Source organism: Clupea harengus, unplaced genomic scaffold (genome assembly GCF_900700415.2).
Source record: "Clupea harengus unplaced genomic scaffold, Ch_v2.0.2, whole genome shotgun sequence".
Taxonomy (NCBI): Eukaryota; Metazoa; Chordata; class Actinopteri; order Clupeiformes; family Clupeidae; genus Clupea; species Clupea harengus.
In genome coordinates, this window is record NW_024879874.1 from 34,526 (window position 1) to 58,183 (window position 23,658).

A 23,658-nucleotide genomic window follows, 5' to 3' on the forward strand; every position below is an offset into this window, starting at 1 on the left:
CTTAGAGGGAGGGTTCTGCCGGCTCCCATGTTTAATGACAATTTAGAATTTCAAAAACAAAATTACACAAAATATATGAAGGAATTATTCTGAGTACACAAATACATTTAGAGCTTTGCTATAGGCTATCAATCAAGTTGAGTAGCTTAATTATTTGCTTTTTTGTGGTTATGATTTTTGGGAGAATGCATGCGTTCAACACATAGCCTAAAGAGTAGAAGGACTACGGAAATCCAGTGAACATGAATAGGCCTATACATGTTTAGGATAATTCACTATCTACAATGCACACTAGTGGATGTTTCATTTATATATTTTTCATGCCCATGTTTAAATTTCAATTATTCTTTTCAGTTTTTACCCTTTTGTATTTTACAAGACGAAAATCTTATTTCATATTCGTTTTCAATGAATGTTTCATCAACAGAGTCCCCCCAAACAGTGTAACCGTTTAAATTACAGTATTGTACTCCTATCGTGATAAAAAAAAACAGTAATTCATTAATTGGCAACGTTAAAACAACAAAATAAAATAATGAAATGTCTCATAGTGAATATATATTATTTCCACGTGGACATATATCTGCAAATAAATGAATACAAGTGGGAACACTGAGTTTATTAGCTGTTACCCATGGTGCTACCTAATACTTCCATGTGCAACCACATTAGCTGGGCGAAAAGAAAATGGCAACGCGATTAAAATAGGACTTATGTTGAGCGTTGGGGGATGAGTAACCACTAACTCGGAGAACCTATTGATTACGCGTCTTTTAGGACTGGCCAAGGTGTCAGACTCGCACATTGACAGGAAACAATTCAGCCTAAATAATCATGTTACGAGTTTCTTCACCTCATGTGTAGCCCATTTCTCGTAGGGCTAAGTAACCTACTTCTCAGATAGTCTTAGAACATGGCTAGAGTATCTTTGTTATGCTTTTCTGCCATATGTTTATGGACAATTGTTTATTTCGAATAAATCAACCAACGAAAATGAATAGTTGACTTGACTCCATAAACTTTATTGAAGCTCATCCACTCCACAAGATGGCGATATACACTGTAAAGTTTGGAATTGGCGCGCCAAGCAAAGATAGCAGGAACACAAAGAAAGACTTATGACCAATCACATGGCGATTCTCTTTCTGCTTCCAAAACAAATGTCTGTATCCGGTTTAGAGAGATTCCAAGGTAAAGAAACAGGTTTGTGTGTATGTTTACAGATTATGATGTACAGAATTACTATTTTTTGTGTTTTGCCTAAAATATTATTTGTTAAATTTAAATACATGTTTAAGCTCTTAGTTAAAGTCTCAATGTACTAGCTTACCGCTATTATAACTAGCAAATAGACTGGTTTACATTAACAACTTAAATATTTGAACTACGTATTTCGAGCAGTTACACATTAAATTGGCATGACATTGTATTAATGTGCATACGGGTTTCAAAGTGATCCTCTTTGCGACAGCATGTCTGCAAACAACAGTGTGACGACAGTACAGCTAGGCTCCGTTAGCCAAGCGGTTGAACTCCCAATTCACTTTTTACCTTGCGAGATTGAACACGATGGTCCTGCTGAAGTATCCCAGTATTTTACCTCCACTGTGAAGGACCGCAAACACGGTCAGTGGTTAAGTTTGGGCATACGTATGATCATGGAAAATCGTAGCTAGTTTTATATTTTAATAATACATACATGTAATTATTTAGTGTCTACGATTCTCAAAATGGTAATAATTATTCCTTGTTGCAGAATTGACTGTATCCTTTAGGGGTCGGGGGTTGAAAGGCCAGGAGGTGAACTGTCCTGAAGGCTACACAGGTCTTGTTCTGAAACAAGTCCATAAACCAAGCTCGGATCAAGAGGTGACCATAAGGACAAGTCTCTTGTGACATAATTCTTTGCTCTGCACGTTGTGAATTATCTCTGAAGTATTAACTTAATGCATGTAAATAGGATTTAGACTCAAAATTATGATTCCAATTTTCGCAACCAGCTCGTTTGTTTGTACAGGATGGTGCAGTGAAAGTTTCCTCCACGTTCCATAACCTCACATATTGGAACCTGGAGATCCCCCCCTCTACTGATGATGGAGTTGTCATGGCAATGGCATGGCCCAAACTAGCAGACGCAGTATGTTTTTGCAGATACTAACCAAACATGAAACTAAATCCAATGTCTGTAATGCTCAATGCCCACAACTGAGTCACTGAAGATGCTGTGTTTTTGTTTTTGCAGATACATGGGCCAGTAGAAGACTAAGAAAGAACAATCTAGTAACTGACAGAATCCAGTCCCGTCAAGTTTACCAGTGGCAAAGACTACAATACATTTGTTTTAGAATGGAGCTAAGATGTACAGTTGCTTTCTTAAAACTGAAATGGCCTCTGTTGCTAAGATTTTCTGCACTTGATTTTTAAGCGTTGTGGTCCATTTTAGTATTTAATATAAAATATTTCATTAAAATCGTGAGCTTTTTTCTTCAATCTTTTCTAAAAAATCAATTTAATGTGAAACTTATTTACAAAGTCAGTAAGAGTTACTCACTGGTTTTATTTACAATGGCAAACAACAATTTCACCAGTTTCCTCATGAGTTCGCTACAAATGTGTTTAAAAAAAATGAAGACCCAAGACAAATTTCTATTGACATGATGGAAAGTGTAAAAGATCTTTTCAGTACATTTGACTCTCGACTCCTGTCATTCATAATTCCCTTCCTTTTTCATAGGCAAGATATATCTTAGGTCAGTGTATTTGGTAGCAGATGCACACAACAAACACACAACAAGTGCACCCAAAATAACATATTAAAACTATTAAAACAGCCCACAGACATTACAATTTTCACCAAATCACATCCTAGGGTTTAATTTTATACGGTGGGGAAAATAAGTATTTGAACCCCTGCCGATTTCGCAAGTTTGGCCACTTGCAAAGAAATGTGTGATCTATAATTGTAATGGTAGGTGTATTTTAACAGTGAGAAATAGAATATCAACAAACAAATCCAGAAAACTGCATTTTATAATGCACTTTATTTGTATTTGATGCAGAAAATAAGTATTTGAACCCCCAAGCAAACAGCAAGAATTCTGGCTCCCAATGACCAGTTATGTGCCCAAGAAGCACACAGATTAGTCCTCATTAGGCCTAACAAGGTACACCTGATCTCAACTGGTGTATAAAAGAAACCTGTCCAAAGAATCATAGTTCACACCTTCAACCTCACCACCATGGGCAAGACCAAAAGAGTTGACCAAGGAGGTCAGAGATAAGATTGTAGACCTGCACAAGGCTGGAATGGGTTACAAAACCATCGGCAAGCAGCTTGGTGAGAAGCAGACAACTATTGGTGCGATTATTCGGTAATGGAAGCAACACCAAACAACTGTCAATCGCTCTAGGTCTGGGGCTCCAAGCAAGATATCCCCTCGTGCGGTATCGGTGATCATCCGAAAGGTGCAGAATAACCCCAGAACTACACAGGGGGAGCTTGTGAATGATCTCAAGGCAGCTGGGACCACAGTCACCAAGAAAACCATTGGCAACACACTACGCCGTAATGGTTTGAAGTGCTGCAGCACTCGCAAGGACCCCCTGCTCAAGGAAGCACATGTACAGGGCCGTCTGAAGTTTGCCAATGAACACTTAAATGATTCTAAGGAGGATTGGGAGACAGGATGTGGTCAGATGAGACCAAAATCAAGCTCTTTGGCATCAACTCGACTTGCCGCGTTTGGAGGGGGAAGAATGCTGAATATGACACCATCCCCACCGTCAAGCATGGAGGTGGAAACATTATGCTTTGGGGCTGTTTCTCTGCCAAGGGTACAGGACGACTCCACTGCATCGAGGAAACTATGGATGGGGCCATGTAACATGGAATATTGGACTTGAACCTCATTCCCTCATTCCCCCCCATTGAAAACGCAACCTTAAGGATTTGGAGGGGATCTGCAAAGAGGAGTGGACCAAAATCCCTCCTGAGATGTGTGTAAACCTAGTGACCAACTACAAGAAAAGTCTGACGTCTGTGCTTGCCAACAAGGGTTATTCCACCAAGTACTAAGTCATGTTTTGCTAGAGGTTCAAATACTTATTTTCTGCATCAAATGCAAATTAAGTCATAAATGTTATAAAATGCATTTTTTTGGATTTTTTTGTTGATATTCTGTTTCTCACTGTTAAAATACACCTACTATTACAATTATAGATCACACATTTCTTTGCAAGTGGTCAAACTTGCGAAATCAGCAGGGGTTCAAATACTTATTTTCCCCACTGTATGTCTCTAGTTCCCCTTCTCTTTTTCATTGTCCTAGTCCTTACGTCTCTGCTTTCAGATCTTCATTTAAAATGGGTGCAAGTAAAATACACTTAACACTGTATTGATATTCTCGATGTAAGCTATACTTTGTGATGCCAAGAGTTTGGTCTACATTTGATCTGAAAAGAAAAGACACATGTGTGAACATTAAGGGATCTGTTGCATCTACGTCTCGTCAACAGCTGTGTAGTGATTTGGCCAAGGTTACGTCTGAGGCGGAGGCTGAGTAGGGTCATCTCCCTGGGGGTCGTTCTCTCCACAATGGCGTTTGGCTGGCAAGTCGTGATCATGTGCTTTTCTGATATGCCGATACAAATCACCCGACTGTGTGTAACTACGATAACAATAGCGACACTCAAAGGGCCGCTCTCGCGTGTGAACGATGGCGTGCCTCCGCAGAGTGTACGCACAGGAAAAGGTCTTTCCACACGTGCTGCACGTCGGCACATCCTCCACATAGTTCCCAAGGGAGTCTTGGAATTCCTCAAAGTAGACACCCTGGTGCTCAGACGGATGGGACCCAGATGCGTAGAGAGAGCCGGGAAAATTCACATGGTCTGAGGAAGAGCCACTATGACCCTGTGGTGACATGGGGAAAGAGATTGGCTCCTGGTGCTCAGAGATGTGCGACAGAGGATTTGAGACCATAAAGTGCGTTCTGGCCAATTCCTCCATGTCAGGATTACTGTCAAAGTGCTCATTCTCCCTACCCAGATCTGGAGTACCAGCCCCTCGCCTCCCCTCCAGTTCCTCATCCAGCTCTTCATCTGAAATCACAATGGCCTCCACCTTCACCTTAACCCCATCATCCTCAGTCTCGCTTCGTCTCTCCTGAGACTGGGGACGATCGTTCAAGCTGCCCACTTTCACCCTCACAAAACCCTGCCTTGGCCCCACTTCAGCTTTAACCTGCGTATGATGAGAAGGGGACACAGGGTTCCCCAGGCCTGGACTCTGGATGTTAAGGTGAGGTGCAGTGAGGGATGGTGCTCCTTGGCTTAAGACTCGTGCCGAACCAGAGCTGTTCTCAGAGTGTCCGTCTTGCTCAGGGCTGAGTCTGTCGCCATCCCCTGTGTGAGTCGGGATGACCACTGCCGACCCGCTGGGCTGGCTCTCTGTGCTGTTGAGGGGTTGGTGAGATTGTAGGATCGATGAGGATGACAGGTTGCTATTGGTTCCGCAGTACATCTCAGTGGTGCTGCAGGGGCTCGAGAGGGCAGACTCCTGAGTTCCTGTCCGTAACTGTGCCTTTCTTCTGCCTGAGACGAGGCCAAATTCTCCTATCGCAGGGAAAGAGTCCATGCCTGGCTGGGTGGTGTCTGCTAAATCTGGACTACCTGCTCCACTGCTGCTGTCATCTCGAACGTTGCGAACGTCAACAACTGTTCGAGTTTCCACCTTTAAAGAGGGAAACTGGCTGTGCTGGTGGTATTGTGATCTCACTGATGATTGTCCAGACATTGCAACTGCCACCACCTTGCTGGCCCCTCCTGGCCTCTCCTCCTGTGTCCCACTTCCACTAGTCCCCACGCTGGTTATGTTACTTCTGGAACCGCCCGTCACTATCCTTCCAGTTCCTCCCGAGACAGAAGCGGCCTCAGGGCCCACCTCCTCCGCCCTGGTGCTGTCAGCCTCGGCCAGGCCACGGCCCTGCAGCCTCTTCTTGCACACCTGCACCACGTCGTTCATGTGCAGGAAGCTGGCCGCTGCCAGCACGTCCTCTGGGGGAGGGTGGGCCGCCAGCCTCAGCACCCCCTCATACATGAAGTCAAGCAGCAGCCCGAAAGCTGCCGGGGTAACGATCTCCCCATTGATGTTGACTATCGTCTCCCTGCGGGGTCCTGAGGAACCGGCACTGGTGCTCAGTGGGTGTTCAGAGTAGAACATGTGGAAGAAGGGGGAGCAGGAGGCTAGTACAACACGATGAGCCTGGAATCGTGAAGGACCCACTTGTACTATACAGTCACAGAGGAAGCCTTGCCGCTGCTGAGAGCGCAGGCTTGCCAGGAGCTGCTGACTGTGCTCTGGGAACTCCATCTGCACCTGAAGGGAGTGAGAGAGAAAACACAAGACCATGACGGTGGGTGTGGGTTGAGGGGCCAGTAACAGATGATAAACATCTACAGTATAAGGAGGATAAACCACATTCCACAACCACAATCAAATAAAAGGGGGGATGGTGTGAAACCTGGAACTTTCTTACCTTTATGGTAAGCAGTCGAATGAGTGGCACTCCTGCATAGGCCAAAGAAGATTTCTGTTGATCTGTGAAGGCAGTCTTATGCTCTCAAACTGACGTCTGGCTGTAATAACAGTGGAGATGTCCAAAGAAATATGTAGGCAAGTTCTTCTTCCATGGAAATAATATGTTGAACGGAAGCTGTTTCAGGCAAAGTAAGAATTTATTGGTGAAGAAATATACAGGACTCAGGACGATAATACATTTTAAAAGCCTTTAATATCTCTTAGCTATTCAGTCACAGTTACGGTAAAAAAAAAAAAACAAGCCCTCTGGTTTATTCAGTCATGTGATAGAAAGATGCGCTCCTTGCCCACTCTCGCATTTTTCAAAATTAGGCCTATGCAGTTGTTGGAGTTTGGCTCAGAGCTGGAGGTAAACATATTTTAAAGACATAAACAAACAAACAAAAGAAATACATATATATAGAAACATCAATATATTTTAGTTATTAGTTATTTTAGTAGCCATAGGCTCTAATGTCTGAAACGCATAGACAAGTTTTTCTGTAATTCTGGCTGAACAGCCAAGTCATATTCAAAACTTTTAAAATGTATTACCCACCTGAGTGCTTCAGATTTCTTCAGCAATACTCAACTAATAGGATCCCCAAAATGAAGAGCACCAGAAGGACTGGCTTTTCCACCCGAGCAGAACTCTATGCAAACTGTTTTTTTTTAAACAATGAATTTAATTGATCCCCGTTAACTACGTACGTCATTCTTTAAAATCAGTTAAAATCCTATTGTGTTTTACTGTTTACGACCCCTGGAGGGCAATACAGATTGTAACGGATGAATGGACCATGTTCTAAGTAAAGGTATTTATTACATGGACAAGGGCATTACATACCCACATCAAAACACTGTTAATGTTAGCAATAACTACGTTACAAAGCGTCTATAGCCTACGATTGCTAGCTAGCAAAGCTGCTTTGTTTACTGACCAGATGTTTTGTTTTGTAGCATTGGCTAGCAAAGAGACACCGCTGAGCCTCGTCCGTTTACTCAGATAGTACAAACATAAACTGTCAGGCACTCTTTCACATTTGTTAGGAATGGCAAACCAAAACGAATCGATAAACACCGGCATAATTTATGTGATTCTCACCTGTTAGAAATGTTACACCGAAAACCACCTTTTTCATTGGGTGTAGCAGGACAGCAGCATCACAGTTTTAAGAATATGTACTGCCACCTACTGGCTGGATGTTTCAGAAGTAACACTAGTGCGTCTGTGATTATGTTCCGCCAGAGACCGGGAAGACTTTGGTTCCGTGTTGTTGTCATCGTTAAGATTCGTTTCAGATCAGTTTCAGATCTGTGAGAACAGTCAGGCAAATCAAGGCTATGATTACAACTCGTCTTCAGAACCTGCGATTGTGTTTACCAACAAAACTCTTTTGGTTTTCATGTTGGTCCCTGTTTGTTATTATTATTGTTACGCTCCAAAGGTAACTTACATTAGTCTAGTAATCGTAGCTGGCAAGCTCGTTAAGCATAGCAAAGTAACGCTATGACATAAATATCCCACAAAACCAAGCTAGAGCCGGAGTACTATAGGTTAATGAACATCAACTTGTAAGTGACTTCTTAGTTCTTCTTGGCCTTGAATTTATGGACAGGCAGAGCAGTGGAAGAGGAAGAAGGGATAGGCGAGGTGGAAACCGAGGCAAGGAGGTGAGTAAAGGATATCGCGGTGCCCCATGTTGTGGTATATATATATAGATAGCCCTCCTAAATAAAGATAGGCCGATGTCCGTTATTCCACTTTGCTTTTCTTTTCCCCATAGGACAGTCCAGATGTGCGTTTATCGAAATCTATGACATATGTGCTGCGGCACGGAGCAAGTAAAATGGGGCTGCACATGAACCCAGGTGAGCGAACTCTGTAAGGACACGCTAAGGTTTAGTGAGTCATGAACCAGTTAAATTGATGGCACGTCTCGGAAGCTTTGGACTTTCCTGACGGTATTTACTGACTTCTGCTATGAAGTAAACTGTTTTTTTTTAATCCCCTTTGTAGATGGCTTCATCTTTGTGGATGATCTCCTCTCACATCCCCAGTTTCGTTCATTCTCACTGGAAGATGTGGAGAGTGTGGTGGCCAACAATGACAAGCAGAGGTTCAAATTGCGCAGCCACCCAGAAACCGGGCGTCTACAGATACGAGCCAATCAGGGCCACTCAGTACAAGTGAGTAAGGCATACCTGCCAACATTTGAGTAGCAAAATCCGGGAGATTTCGGCGACGGCGGCGGGAGGGGCGGCAAATATTGGTTTTGAGGGATGTTGTGCATATAAGTGTTTATAGACAACGTATTTATTATATATTATGTAGTCTTCAGTATATAAATAAATACACAATAACTGTATTAACAAAAACAAATATTTTTGTATTTATTATATATGTGCAATGAACATAGTGACAATAATGTTGAACAATAGATCAACATTATTATTATTAGACCAACTAACTATTGCAATAACTTATTATCAATTCATGAAATGTTCTAATACAACAAAACAATTCAAGAATAAATAATTAAATTAGAGTAAATTAAATAATTCATAAAAAAACATCACATAAACAGTTAATGTAACTTGCACAGGTCTTAAAACTACTGTTTTGTAGTGTTGTATATGTAGGTGGCTGACTTGGCTGCCCTAAGTGTCTTTTTAGATGGGGTGTACTTTAAAGCAGGCTTAGTAAAGTTAATTTAGCAAGATAAGAGAGCGCACAAAGTGCGGTTATTCAAACTAGTTCTATTTTCTGTAACAATTTTTTTTACCATACTGAAAGTCCTCTCTGAGGAGGCATTACTATGTGGAATGCAAAGCAATGCCTTCATCAGCCTAGCCAGCTGACTGAAGCGCTCATCTTTCCCTACAAGGCCCCAGAGTCTGTCCACTCTCTGTTCCTGAGGTAACTGCAACCTGGTAGTCAGTCAGTTCCTCTCTCAGTTTATCAGTATCAAGTCTCAGTTGAGGAAACAAGCACCCTAGCCTTGTCACTACTCAGTATGAACAAATTTGCAAACATCGTATTAGTAGGGTTACTTAAAAAATGCTGAATGTACTTAATTTTAATAAAAATCTTTGCTCAGTTAGGTGACTTAAAAGCAATAGCTTGCGCAGAAAGATCAACTGCGCAATAGAATGTAGGTTTGCCAGATTGACAAATTGGTTGAAAATGGTGTATTTATTTTGTACACATTATATGAGTAGGAATACGTTGATCCGTCAAGGTTGACGGATCCCCATTCAAAGTGAATGATAGGTGGCTCACTTGCAAATCCTTTCAGACGTATTTTTCAGTTACAATAATGGGGTTTTTACATTGTACAGTGGCTATTTCTCGGTAACTTTCTAAAAATATAAGCAAAAGAAAGTCAAACAAACAACTTTTAGGTACAAATACGACCATCTACGGAGTTTGGTCCGCCATCTTTTTTTTTTTTTTTTTTAGCTTTGCGCTCTTGAGACGTGACCATAAACGCGATTAGATTGACTAGAGCCTGTGTTGTCGTCTTTGCATTAAAGCAATTTGATTGGCTGACGCTTGCGTTGCCTCTCATGATTGCGTTTCATACATGATCTGGCAACTTTAGAACATTGGAACATTTTGATTTGATTATTAATAAAATGCATTTGTACCTCGTTAAATACGGGAGATTACCGGGAGAAATGACAAAACGGGAGGGCGGCGGGAGATGGATCAGAAAACGGGAGAAACCCGGGAAAAACGGGAGAGTTGGCAGCTCAGGAGTAAGGACTACTTATATTAGGAGATGTGAAGGGGGTTTACATTTTTACTCACAAGCCGGTAACTTCTGGGTGTTGTGTTTAAACATAGCCATGCAGAAAACATTAGTCATTAGTCACAATTAGTCACACTATGCTGCCTAAACAGGTCATCTCTGTTCCAAACCAGTTCCTGCCTTGAATGTGCCCTGCAACAGGAAGATGAAGCTGGAAATAGGAGCAAAGAATTGCACATAAACATTCCTAAGGCTGGAGAGCTGTCCTTGATTCATAGGCTCTATATGTTCTGGCTGACTGTGTGCTGACTGAGTACATGTTTCTGAAAGGTGGCAGATCTGGAGCTGAGAGCGGTGGACCCAGAAGCTCCGGACTTCACACAGGAGGCAATCCATGGCTCCTACCTGACGCACTGGGCCGCCATCCGCAGCCAGGGCCTGAGCAGAATGGGCAGAACACACATACACCTGGCGTCCGGACTGCCAGGAGCACAGGGAGTCATTAGCGGTGTGATAACTGGAGATATTCGTTCACTCTTTCATGGATTCATTTAGAGAGCCGAAGACCTCAGTAAAGTTCCGCTAACATTGAAAAACCCACCAGTAGTGGAGAGTACATATTAAAAACAGAGATAAGTACATGCGTGCATATACCTATGTATTTTATTCCTGATGAAAATGATTTAGTGAGGTGGGAACTTAAGTGATATTGATCGAATCAGAAAAATCAGCTGATGAAAGAGCAGTTCATGTTCTGGATTATCCTAACATCCCCCATCATGAGGAATATCCTTTTTTTACAAATGAATGTCTTTTTGACAGGTATGAGGAAAAACTGTGACTTGGTAATTTACATTGATGTCCTTAAAGCCATATCAGGTAAGAGCAACTAACAATTGAATGAATATTAAAAGATTTGTCTCAGCAGAAAAATATCACTGTACCACCACTCCTTTCTGTTTTTCAAAGATGGCATCCCATTCTTCTGGTCAGAAAATGGAGTTTTACTGACACCTGGTGACTCGGAAGGAAAACTGGCACCCTGTTACTTCAGTAGAGCTATGCAGCTCAAGCCATCTCGTAAGTCACTGACACTCAGCTGTTGCTGTTTTGTTGAATATTTTAATTTTTAGGCCTCTATAATAACATTTTATTTGCTGTAATTGTATAACCTCATGAATAATCCCTTTAAATGATTTGTTTGTCTACACATTTTATCTCTACAGAGTGTGAACTGAAGCTGGAATAGCTGATTCTTGACATAAATGGAGCCATGTGACTGCATTCAGCAGCTTTTGACACTGTGCAGTGATTAGACATGTCTCACATTCACCATGACAAATGCTGCATGTATAAAACAGACAAAGCCACAAACACATAGCTGAACATCTCGAGTGCCTGGTGAAATTGCAGGTGTTACCGTTCCATGCAACTCAGCAAGACAAGACTCTATAGACTTGCCTTACAAAGATACTTTCATAACACGAATGAATTGCCCAAGTCTATATTAGGCAAGTGCTATCAAACCGGAGGCAGAAGCTAACTGTCATTTTGTGCAACTGAAAGTTTGAGCATGTGCTTTACAGATAGGGTTACACGTGTGCTAATACAGTAAAACCCCCAAACACCACCAACCACCAAGAGTGTCTCTGCAGATCAAGCCAGTGGTTTCCTGACTTGTCACTCAAACAAACAAGTTCCTTGCCTCTGTTATGTCTTTTGTCGACTGCTTTGTCCTAAGTCTAACAAAGGTTATTTAAAAGAAACAAGGTATTCTGGTTTTCATGAACATGCTGTTTATTTGAAAAAGACCAAGAGTAAATTGGCAGCCAACACATGTCAATGTTTTTTGGTGCTCTATGTAATTTGAATTGGGTCAAATGTGAGTTAGGATGTTGTGTTTGGTGTCCTTTTTTGGTACCTGTCCTACTTCCTTTTCTGAGTTCCTTAAAGAAATGAAAATCTGGTGGGTGTGGCTGCGTCCATTTGTGCATAACAGAACACAGAGTGCTAATAGTTGTGGAAACGGCCCCTGCAACATTGCCAAAGTCTAAGCACAGTTCCTTTCCATGGCAGTCGTGTTGAGTCATGTCTCATGTTCCATCAGGGTGTTGTGTTTATATTGCAAAAAAGTAGGTGGCAATATATCAAGGGGAACATTTTTTTTAAAACCTATCAATATAAAATATTTTTTATTTTTAGACTGTCAGTGATACGAGCAATATAAATGATTTGTTTTCAAAACAAAATGAGCAAACAAGCGGAGCTGTATGAGTTGCCCATGGTATGCAAGTGCAGGCTAGCTGTTGATGTGAAAAGACATAAATAAATACATCCACTGTCTTCATGTAGACCCACGGGTGTTTGTAGGGTCTCAGAGGGCTTCATGGCCTCCAGTGAGTTTGTGGAAGAGCTCCACGTTCAGGGTGTCACTCTGGTCACGGCCTCGAGTGGACATGAAGATGTATCCGCCGATGTACTCGTGGACAATCTTGCAGTCGGCGTCCACACAGCTAAAAGCGATGTTTATGTGTCCATCAAACTCAATGGCCACCTGATCATAGAGAAGGCAGACAGTGAATGGCGAGCATAAAGGGCATCTGATATTTCAGCTAACAAACATTCACCATTTGTTTTTATTTTAAGTTACACCAGGACACGCAACTTGCACACAATGTAGAAATGTATGGAAGACAACAGGTGGCCCTTTTGTTATTTAAATATGGGCACACATTTGCACCATAGACCAAATCTTATAAATTACTGCCTCATTGAATAGTTTGAAATTCATTGTCTCACCTGTCGGATGTCCCAGTTGACATTCCACTGTCTCATGGTGTTGTACCTCCAGGTCTTCACTGCATCCCCTACTCCTAGATCTACACGGATGAGGCGATTGTTGGCAACGCCAATTACCTCGTCCTTCCGACTGCCCTTAAATCTGAAAGGAAAGGATAACTTTTGTGGTGACATAACACATTATACAAAGTACATTGTCCACATTTCTGATCTGTTTTTTTTTACTGCCCAGTCACAAACAGGAATCAATCTAAGTAGACAAAAGCTACGCTGTGGCATCCCTCAGAGACAAAATGTACTGCCAATGGAGGCCTTACTAAACATAATATTAATTTGTTTACTAGCAACTGGGACGGCAGTTCTCACGTTCTCACGTTCTCACCTGACCATGAAATATGAAATGCCAAAGTCAGGTAGACCCTGCCAGATCTGCAGGAACCTTAAAATGGCCGTCATCAGGGGGAGCTGGGCCACATTTTGGTATGCCTCAAGGATTCGTGGCGTTACCTTTTGGAAGAGAGAGAACACTCAGTTACTATGGATTCTCTCTTCATCTGAAAACATTATGAGCTATTGAATGTCTCTGCAGTCTTTATCATTTCCACTAAAATGTCAAACAGTTAAGCTCCTGAAGAGGGCTTTTTTTCAGTGATGAATCATTTTTGTCACATGATGGATGAGCTCTTCTAAAAGCATATTTAATTTTTAATGTTCAGTCGTTCTTGATGTGATATATGAATTTGCACAATGTCATACTCCTCAAATCATTTTTTGGATACGGCTCTTCTGCTTTGCATTCTGTCTTCAGGGAGAAAAAGGTAGAATTAATGCACCTGCTTGGCTTTGAACTTCTTGTGGTAGCGTGGTGAGACCAGGCTGAGGGTGTTGATGTTGTCATCGCTCTGGGTCATCTGGGCCCCCGGGTTGGTGCGCTGCATGGACAGGAAGGTCTGGATGCTCTGCACCTCGTTGTCAAAGGAGCTGTCAGCCATAGTCAGGCCTTTAGAGGCCAGTTTACAGGCAGCCATCCAATGAGCGTACTGCTTCTCCTGAAGGGGTGGTAATAAGATGGAAAGCAAGCCATTACACACAGAAATCTAGAAAAGGGGAAACAAGGTGCTAAAGAAGTCATGAATGATGTGAGGATATATGAGAAATGACTGTGCATGTTTTTATTCCCCTTTTTTCTAATCACCTGACATGTGCTGTATTGAACTGTATTGGTTTCTGGTGTTTCTATCATTTATTGCCCAAAAGCATATTGAATGAGCCCTCAGACTTGTTTCAGAGCAAAATCAAACAGTTATGGAAAGGTTGCTCACGTTCTCACAGCGCAGGTACACTTCATTCATGCCCTCAGGCGCGGGAACTAGGAGCTTAATGCAAAACTTCTGCCCAGCAACATTTATGTCTGGGGCCACTTCACTGCCTGCAAGAGAATGGATTCACAGTACATTTTTGTCATTTTCAGATTCTAGATAGCAGTGGGATGTTTAGAATACATTCTCTTGAGAGACAGACAATTTAACATTAATATGACATATTTTGCGTATATCAATATACAGTATCTATATATACCTTTTATGTTCAGCTGCTGAATGGGCTCCCCCAAGCTCTCCTCTTGACTCTTGAAATAGGAGATTGATGTGTCTTTAAACGAACACCAATACTGCTTGTAACCTTTCAGTGTAAGTCTTCTAGGCCTAAATAAGAGGGAGAAAATTGACAAAGAAGTGAACATAGACAAATGACCTCTGGGGTTCTGGCCAGAACATTATTGAAATAAATCCTGAATCTTAATCTCACCTCAATATTTTTAGGTATTCATTCAATTCAGGTGCAGCCATATTTTCCTACATTTGAAAACAAATATTATAAATGCATATAAATATAATTTTTTATTGGCTGCTTTCTCAAAACATTTTGTGAATTGACTTTGGACTACTGTAATTGTAAACAGAGACATTGGTCTCTATGATGAATTCTTTTTATAGTCATATGAAAATGTGGTCTTGCTCTTTCTAGAAAAAATATGTTAAAACTGATTTGATGAATTAAAAGCAGAAAAGTAATGTGTTACCTAAATATAACATGTATGTGTTGTGTTTTCATTTGACAAAGTGTGTTAAACCTTTGAAAATGGCAGTGTGTTAACCATGTATATATTACGTTAGTTTACAGTAAGAATGACCTCAAAGTCAAAAGCAGCCAACAGTGCAGGCTCTGTGTCACTGTGATGAAACTTGTCTTTTTCTATGTAGTTTCAGTAGACAGAGAGGCTGCTATGATCAATCAGGATGTGTCAACATCTACATGTTGCACCAAACAGGAAGTAGGGTGTGTCCCTTACCAGCATCTCTGTGGCACTGCTCTCCCCCCCCATCTTCACCTCCAGGCACTGCAGGGCAGAGTCCAGGTCCTCCAGACCAGACGTCAAAGCCTGCACATCTGACTGGGACTCTTTGCCAATGTGGTACTGCCAAACAGGGGACAGATGAAGTCAGTGATGATTCTGTATTATAATGTATTGTTACAGTAATTCTGATCCTGCACATCTAGTGAATGATGTTGGTCTTCCTGATGGAGTGGGCTACACTATTTTGATAAAGCTGTTTTTGTAATCTCTGGTGATGATGCATAATGCAGGCTGATCAGGAGGTGGATGAAATACTTGAGAGATGTACATTGCTATGAACTTGCTTTTCAATTTTATTAACTTAACTATTGACTAAACTATTAATTGTATTTTTACTTGTTGTCTTTTAAATAAGACCCTCAAAATTAATCCTTAAACTAGTGTTTTTTTGTTTTCTAATTTTTGTATTTCATCTTAATATTGATTTGGTCATTGAAATGGTGAAATGGCCAGATGATATTCAAATATGTTATTCTTATTAAATCCCGGGTTTGGCTCCACGAGAAATGGATTTGACCTTGACCTAATGACCTGAAGAATCTATAATTAATCATAATGAATCATTTTTGGCGGAACAAGTTACTCATTGTGATGATGCCATGATTCATCACAAAGAGCAATTTATGTGTAGTTCTTTCTTCTTCTGTTTCCACCTGAAGAGCCCCAAACAGCATCATCTCCTCCTCCGTACAGTCAATGTCCTCCAGCAGGATGGCCCAACGTGCTTGCTCATACAGCTGAATCAACCTCACAACGTCATACTGAGAGACAAAGAGAGAGAGAGAGAGAGAGAGAGACAGAGAAAGGGAGGGAGAGAGAGAGAGATAGCTGAGACTGCAAATGCTGAGACTGGTTGACAGATAGGTAGGTTGATTACTGTGACACGCACCCTGGGGTCCAGATCATAGAGGGAGAAGTATTTGAAGCGGAGCCATAACTTGTCATTCTCTTGAATTCCCTGATGCTTCAAAGAGCGGGAGGAATCCAGCCACCTAAATTCACCGACACAAGGACAGAAGAAACTTTGTCTTATCGACACAAGGACAGGAGAAACTATGTCTTATCATTCAATCCACATTTTAAACCTGAAATCAAAAGACATAGAAGGCAAGAACTGCAACTAATGATATGCTGTCAATCATAAATGCTTTGGAATGGCAGTTCCTCTGGCTTGTAAGCATGCCCTGAATACACAGTAAAGTCATTTGGGTTAAAACACTGGTTCTCACTGAGGTGAATGTGGTGACAGGTGGTGTCATTCTCAGGAGGAAGCATTTGTTTGACCAGCAGGACCTCACAGTACCTGGTGTGGATGTGGGTTTTGTCCACTATGCTGGCAGGCCGGTACAGTTTGGCTAGCGTCTCGGGGGCTGGAGAGGGCTGGCTGACAGACAGCATCTTATACACAGCCTCCGTCTTGGGAGAGTCGGCGAAATGGGCTGGCATCCCATTGTACAGGCACTGGACTGAGGCTGTGAGATCAAGTACAGGTAACATCATTGTAAGAGGCAATACAAAAAGACACTTGTGTTTATCATAAGCTTCGTTATGAGGATTTGTTCACTCTACAGTACCATATTTGGCTTATACTGTACATATTATGGTATAGTATAAGCCAAATTATTCTGTACCGTATTTTTTGATGAAGGTTGAAGGTTGAAGACAACCTTAACAGAATTGTACAGTTTAAGAAAATGTTTGCAACACTTATCAGGCGTAGCCACAGTACTGTGTGACACAGTACCCGGTGATTAAGAATTCAGTCTGGCAAAATGACATCATGGAAGTATAAATAGAAAAGATGAAATGTTGCTACATCTACCAGAGGTCAATGGAATGTCTGTGATGTCATAGATCTCCTCTTCAGATTTTTTATCTTTCTTTTTCTTCTTCTCCTCCACAGGACGCAGCAGAGACAGCTCCTCCGGGTGACGAAAGTCTTCAAAAGGAAGTGAAAGAAAAGCAAAGTTAGCATCATATGCTAATGTGTACTCTTCTGTATAGGAAAGAAGAGGTTAAATTCTACTGCAATTCTGCGGGTTAAAATCAGTTCAGACTCACTCAGAACCTTGCCGATTTCCATCACCGTTCGGAACACGGGTGCCGAGAAACTGGCACGCATCCGTAAGGTCACCCCGTTGGGCAGGCCCAGCAGGACGGGCTTGTGCTGGGCAGAGAAGATGAGCTTGGCGTCCGCTTGGACGCCACACTTGTCCAACGTCCAGCCCGTGCGCAGGAGCCAGCGCTGCTTCTGTTCCCACCACATGGCATAGTCAGACCAGTCCCTCTTCACCTCTGAGACAGGAGAGGAGAAAAGAAATGGCCTCTTTTATCTTTGTCAATTTCACTGTTTGGGAGTGAGGGGTTGAATGATGGGGCACACTGTGTTCCCCTTCATGTCAGATTGTCAGATTTAATTTTTATTGGCACACACGACACACTGCAACACACATGTGCATATATGGAGGCGACACAGGACACACACACACACACACACACACACACACACACACACACACACACACACACACACACACACACACACGGAGGCCTGAGTGCGTTTTCCCATCCTGCACCGTCCTTCCTCCAGGACCCCCCAGGAGCAGTGGGCAGCTTTTAAGCGCCCGGGGACCAAGTGAAGTGAACCGTCCATCTTGGTCAGGGACGGACAGGAAAGTGTTATGTTCTTTTGTGGAACCTAGTAAAGAAGTGATATGGGACACTTACGTATCTGCTCAACTATTTTCAATATCACTCCACCGATGTGGAGATCTGAGGTGACACTGATAGTGACGGGTGGAGCATCCGGACCCAAATCCTCTACAGTAACTGAGAGATCCCATGCCGCCATTCTAAGTGAGAAGAGAAGCAAACAGATGAGAAAAAGATGACAACAGAAGAAAAGAAATACATAAACAGCAAGTCAGACTGAAGCCTCAGATTTGTGTAAAACTGATACATAGTGTAAGTGAAAATGAAAGCCTCTGGCTGTAACTTGTCATGATCTTAGATGCAACAATACCAATATACTGCTGCAAATAAAATCAAATATATACACACATACACACCACACCACACTGTATGTGTGTGCACGGGTTATTCCGAGGGCTTGTCAAGTTAAAGGTGACAAACCCTTCCTGTTTCTAAGTAAAAAAAAACAATCACATGGAATCATGCTTCCTCTTTCAGTCAGCCGTAGCATCACATACGCCCACACCCTGTCTGTTACTGCCTGTGTGTTTGTTTCTGATAAAAAGTTCTGTTTTCACTCTTTGCAACTGTTACGTGTAACATTAGCCATGCGTTATTACAGCCAATATTCTCAGCTAAAGCAACACAACAAAAGACTATGTCATACACTTGTTCAGTACATTCATCCTTATATACTGTGATTTATTCATTCCTTTGTGAATTGTGTTTTACGCAGTTATATCATAGCTACCACATCATATTTCCAAAAGTAAAACAAGAGGAATGTGAAATATTATGTCACATTTTGGTCATAATTCCAAGTCAGGGCAGTTCCTGGATGAGATGATGTGGTATTTATACTTATCAAGGTGTTTTATATTCATAAAATAATTCAACACGACTTTACTGTATGTAAATGGTCTAAACGTTTGCTATACAGTATTCATCGGCATATCAGAAAGGTTTTCACAATAATTATATGAAAAGGTAAGTTAATCTTACCCTTGTCTCACCCAAATGAATAATCAAATGCTTGTACTTCAAATAACAATATATCATACCTTTCCAAGCACACTGCTTTGGGATACCAAGTGTGATCTTCTCCTGTAGGATCGCTCTGTTACAGATTAAGTTTCCCTGGGTCCTCTCTCGAGCACGTACACTCTCATATGCACAAACACACTCAGTAGGGTGTGATGAGATGTGCCTGTGCGTAGTGTGGTTTTGGTGTGTGTAAGTGCGGCATGTGTCAAGGCTCTCAGAGGAGGGTGTTCCTTTTTTGTAACCTTCCGTGTATCAAAACCACATATATCCACAAAATGCAGTGCAAAATGCACAACCTTCTGGGTGTGTCTGAGAACTTGTAGACAGTCATCAAAATGTGTGGGTTTGGTTTATTGTCATTTGATAATTGTGCTATTACAGTGTATGAAAATGCAAAGATGGTAGTAACTGAGACATACTTTTTATAACATGCTTTCCACTAACGTTGTCCACCATAATTAGGATTTTGTTGTTTTGTGTTGTATCGTTTTGTCTCGCCTCTAGCCTATGACTATAGAAATGTGGAGAGATGTGGAAAGAGTGAAGGTCAATAGTTGTCTGAAAAGCTCATTTGTGCTCTCCGCCGATAGGGGCACTGTAGACTTTTGTATAGCTATTCGATTCCCCCTTGTAAAGTGGTACATTCCGTGCGGATCATGCGCATCTGTTTACACGGAACTTTACTTCCCATAAACACTCCATAGTTGAATTTTACGACATGGAGAGGCGCGATCAGTGTGTTGTTGTTTAGGAACGAAACCCGTGCCAAGGACCTAACGGTGCAACGTTGCGCTGTCTGAACCCGGTAGTGCATGACTACCCTGGTCAGTCAGTGACAACATTATGGCGTTTCATGTGTCAAAACTTACTCTACGATTACCAAAACCAATCAGCTTTAGTTTGCGTGCAGTTAGCGGAACTAAGCATCCCAATATAAACCTAAAATTTACAGATCTAGCGTGCGCTCTGAGCCGTCGGTCATTGCACTCAGTTGTCCGTCAGGCAAGTGAGAATTGGTCGGCCAATTCCCGCTTATTAAACTCTAAGCCGAGCAAGTACAGTTGGGCTGTCAGTACAGCCAAAAGGTTGGGGAACTTTTCAGCGGCCTCAAAGTCATTCAGTTTGCAGAGTGCCAGTACACCCAATAGGAAGAGTTGGTTCCGATCATATAAGACAGCTCTCAGCGTCCTTGGGTTGTCCACCGGTGCTATTGCAGCGTTGCACACCAGTGCCTTGCTGACCATGTCCGCTGAAACTGTTAACCTGGACTCGGACAGGACCGACTGGCAGGAGGCAAAGAGTGAGTCCCGTGGTGGAAATGAAGTTTACATTACTCAGATGCAGTTTGACAAAGGGTTTATTGAGAGCTGTCTCTCTCACTCCAACAACAAATAGCCTACTTTATAAATGTATCTTGTAACACATATACAAGTGTGTGTATTCTGACATTACTCTTGACGTTATCCTGTATTTGTTTGGTATTAGTCTGTTGGAGAATACAAGTCACATTTTATTATCACTATGCTGATTTACAATTACATCATGTGTGTTTGAACTTTTTACAGTAGCAATTTTTAAGGCTCTGCCAGCATGTTTAAAATGATAGCCTCAACCATTTTGCAGCATTACAATACCATCCTAGTATATGGGATAGTATACAGTGATCACTAAAGAGTAGAGAGAATTTGTTAATAAATCATAGAGCTTATAAAAATGCCCCTTCTATCCCTTCACTGTTGTAGGCCTGCTCCTCTCTGCCAGTCAGGAGAAGAGACGTGAGTTCTACAGGGTTGACCATCTGCCTTTGGAGAAAATACCTGTCTGGACTTCTACAGGTGTTAACCTTATGTTTGTTTATTTGTTTGTTATTATGAGCAATATGACCTCTCAGTACAGCAGCATAAAAGTCACATCAACAGCTGACTCATCATGAACTGTATTGTACTTAACACAGTTGTGGGTCATTGCAAAAAAAAATTGGGCGGCCTTTTGAAACTCTGTAGGCTTATAAGCTTACTGTGTATGTGCATTCTCTAAAGATATACATAAATATTGATTATATATTATCTCTGAATATCATATATACTTGTCATCCCAACATTTTGGAGTAATCTTATGAGACTGTATTCTTTTGCTTTCCTCTCAAGGTACCTCAGCTGACCAGCCTCGTCATAAGATCAGTGATGCCCTGAGCCAGAAAATATCACTCTTTCGTGGAGACATCACAAAACTGGAGATCGATGCAATAGTGAATGCAGGTAAGATTGGAACATTCAAGATGATTGTAGAATTTGGAAACATTTGTTACATTCCTTCACTGGCCAACTTTGATAAACTCATTCAATGGATAGTTTGCCAGCAACATTTTTTATTGTTTGCTGCAGGGTGCAATTTTTTTTAAGCGCTTAAATTAAATATGCCTTTGCCTTGCATAATTAATAACAGTAGGGAGAAGCAATTTCACACTGGTTATATTATTCCATTCTCAAAATGAATATGGAATAGCCCCAGAAAGATAGCAAGTTTTTTATTTATAAAACAGATCCAGTCATGTTTCATGGACCACTGGATATAATTTGCTCTATCTCCTGCAGCGAAGCTTAGAATTAATAACCTTGACCCTCAGTAGCCCATGAACTTTAACCTTCTCATATGTACACCGTGTAGTCCAAAATGACATCCGATTCTACTTGATCATAGTAGGTTAACTATATCTATCTGTAACATTTACAACAACCTGTGCTAAAATGATTTTTGTAAGTTGCTCACTTTGAGTTTGAATTTACAAGACTTTTCTATTCAACCAGAATCAGAATGTGAATGTTATTCATGTAAATCAGTGGGTGTGTGGAAAAGATATCTACTCCGACGGGTGGCCTTCGCAACTTTGGGTGGGAAGAGAATGGTGGTCAAGGCTGCTACTAAAAACAAAAAAAAAGACTTCAAAAAGAGCTTAGAGACTAATATTAATGGTTAATACTAAGAGCCTGTCAACAGTGGTTGTAAAATTATATGGTGAATCACAGCAGAAAAACTTAATTTCTCTGTCGGGGTTGGCTGATTTGTCCAGGTGCGGGGCAAAAGGGGCAGCCTATGTTATCTTCTCTGTAAAATGCTCATCAACATATTCAGCTATCTTGTCAACTCTATAGGGTACAGTCTTGTTGAATCATGGCACTGTTTGATTATATTTGTTGCCGTCTTTTGCTAATCTAACGTTGTATGTGGCATGTGGCATTTGTAAAGGGTAAGGTAACATTAAAGCAGCCTATACAATTAGGTGATTGACAGTTCTCATAGCTATTGTTGATGTTAGTGTTAAAGTTACTCATGGTCATGAGGTGTTCTCAATCAGTAATACCTTTCAATTCATTTTATTGATTTATTAATGACAGTTACTTCATTTTCAGCTTCTTAAAAAACTTTTTTAAATATTGAAGACTTTACTGTGTTGAAATTTGTGATGCCTATCCTTTACTTCTTTATGGGTTGTCTGTGGGAATACATTTTTGAGGAAAGGTTTTACTGGCAGTCATAAATACTGCTTATATCTTTCTTTTATGTGTTTAAAAAAATCATCCAACTGACCTCCTGCAGATACTTTATTGACCACTAGGGGTCCATGGACCCCTTTCAGATGCATGGTATTAGACTCGGTGTGGACTGGAAAGTGTAGATTGATGTTTTCATTTTTAAAAGCCTTTGTTTCTCTCAAAGAAGAGCACAATGCAGCAGTGTCTTCATTAGGCAAAATGAAAGGGAATTTACAGACTCTTTAAAAAAAAATCAGTGCAGGTTGCAGTGAAGGGGTGGGGGGTGCATGTCAGCATTTTTTGTTGTTTAAAGGCTTGTGGATAAATTTCCTATCACAGCACTAAACTGGGTTTTTTGTTTGTTGACCTGTTGTCAATAGCCAGATCACAAATTACCAGCACAGTATGTCCTTGTGTGGCCATTTCAAAGAGCGCCACAGGAGCTTAACTAAGCTTAATATAAAATTTGTATTAAATATTAACAAAAAAGTGATTAAAAACTTAAAATGGGTTGGAATTTATCAAATTAAAATAGCACAAGGAGGCAGCCTGGGGTAAAAGAGAAGGAAAAGCGTTGGGCAAGGAGAGCAAGGGATGAGGAGTGGGGAGAAGAGTGGTTTGCTTGACAGGCAATTGATTAATTTCTCCCCGTTGTGGCATTGATCGGCTGGCCGCCCTGTCTCCGTGTAAAAGCGTGAGGATTAACAGACTGTCCTGAGGTAATTAATTTGGGGCCTGGAATGGACTCCTCAGGACTGCTAAGTGTGCACCTCCAACATTGCTGATGAGCCGGACAGGGAGAGCCGGACCAGCTTCTCAATCAGGGACACGAGTGTCAACACA

At 41.4% G+C, this 23,658-nt stretch overlaps 5 protein-coding genes across 9 annotated transcripts; 3 read left to right on the top strand and 2 right to left on the bottom strand.

Moving 5' to 3' along the window:
- The first annotated feature begins 1,080 nt into the window (after nucleotides 1-1,080).
- rnaseh2c (ribonuclease H2, subunit C) lies at nucleotides 1,081-2,692 on the top strand. 3 transcript variants are annotated; one of them, XM_042705331.1, is made up of 5 exons: nucleotides 1,081-1,191; nucleotides 1,472-1,626; nucleotides 1,757-1,869; nucleotides 2,018-2,137; nucleotides 2,243-2,692. In XM_042705331.1, exons 2-5 carry the CDS (start codon nucleotides 1,473-1,475, stop codon nucleotides 2,264-2,266), a joined length of 411 nt encoding a protein of 136 aa, XP_042561265.1. In that variant the 5' UTR covers nucleotides 1,081-1,191; nucleotide 1,472; the 3' UTR covers nucleotides 2,267-2,692. The 3 variants fall into 3 exon arrangements, with proteins under 3 accessions (XP_042561265.1, XP_042561266.1, XP_042561267.1); XM_042705332.1 differs by having other exon boundaries at nucleotides 1,113-1,203; XM_042705333.1 differs by having other exon boundaries at nucleotides 1,179-1,211.
- A 1,554-nt stretch (nucleotides 2,693-4,246) lies between these two features.
- Nucleotides 4,247-7,768, bottom strand: zbtb3 (zinc finger and BTB domain containing 3). Of its 3 annotated transcripts, none has more exons than XM_042705326.1 (3): nucleotides 7,683-7,768; nucleotides 6,537-6,713; nucleotides 4,247-6,376 (listed from the first exon to the last, which is right to left on the bottom strand). In XM_042705326.1, exon 3 carries the CDS (start codon nucleotides 6,368-6,370, stop codon nucleotides 4,538-4,540), a length of 1,833 nt encoding a protein of 610 aa, XP_042561260.1. In that variant the 5' UTR covers nucleotides 6,371-6,376; nucleotides 6,537-6,713; nucleotides 7,683-7,768; the 3' UTR covers nucleotides 4,247-4,537. The 3 variants fall into 3 exon arrangements, with proteins under 3 accessions (XP_042561260.1, XP_042561262.1, XP_042561261.1); XM_042705328.1 differs by having other exon boundaries at nucleotides 7,519-7,706; XM_042705327.1 differs by lacking the exon at nucleotides 7,683-7,768 and adding an exon at nucleotides 7,137-7,509.
- Nucleotides 7,769-7,881: 113 nt separating this feature from the next.
- trpt1 (tRNA phosphotransferase 1) lies at nucleotides 7,882-12,298 on the top strand. The gene is made up of 7 exons (XM_042705330.1): nucleotides 7,882-8,251; nucleotides 8,365-8,449; nucleotides 8,598-8,767; nucleotides 10,663-10,840; nucleotides 11,155-11,211; nucleotides 11,302-11,412; nucleotides 11,559-12,298. Exons 1-7 carry the CDS (start codon nucleotides 8,189-8,191, stop codon nucleotides 11,579-11,581), a joined length of 687 nt encoding a protein of 228 aa, XP_042561264.1. The 5' UTR covers nucleotides 7,882-8,188; the 3' UTR covers nucleotides 11,582-12,298.
- fermt3b (FERM domain containing kindlin 3b) lies at nucleotides 12,112-19,501 on the bottom strand. Its single transcript, XM_042705325.1, has 15 exons — nucleotides 19,300-19,501; nucleotides 18,275-18,399; nucleotides 17,609-17,842; nucleotides 17,370-17,486; nucleotides 16,851-17,019; nucleotides 16,437-16,539; nucleotides 16,201-16,308; nucleotides 15,482-15,607; nucleotides 14,938-14,984; nucleotides 14,710-14,834; nucleotides 14,454-14,560; nucleotides 13,965-14,180; nucleotides 13,514-13,638; nucleotides 13,132-13,273; nucleotides 12,112-12,886 (listed from the first exon to the last, which is right to left on the bottom strand). The coding sequence occupies exons 2-15, from the start codon at nucleotides 18,396-18,398 to the stop codon at nucleotides 12,707-12,709; spliced, it is 1,923 nt and encodes a 640-aa protein (XP_042561259.1). The 5' UTR covers nucleotide 18,399; nucleotides 19,300-19,501; the 3' UTR covers nucleotides 12,112-12,706.
- A 456-nt stretch (nucleotides 19,502-19,957) lies between these two features.
- Nucleotides 19,958-22,222, top strand: LOC122130596. The gene is made up of 3 exons (XM_042705329.1): nucleotides 19,958-20,582; nucleotides 21,025-21,117; nucleotides 21,430-22,222. Exons 1-3 carry the CDS (start codon nucleotides 20,126-20,128, stop codon nucleotides 21,681-21,683), a joined length of 804 nt encoding a protein of 267 aa, XP_042561263.1. The 5' UTR covers nucleotides 19,958-20,125; the 3' UTR covers nucleotides 21,684-22,222.
- Nucleotides 22,223-23,658: the final 1,436 nt, after the last annotated feature.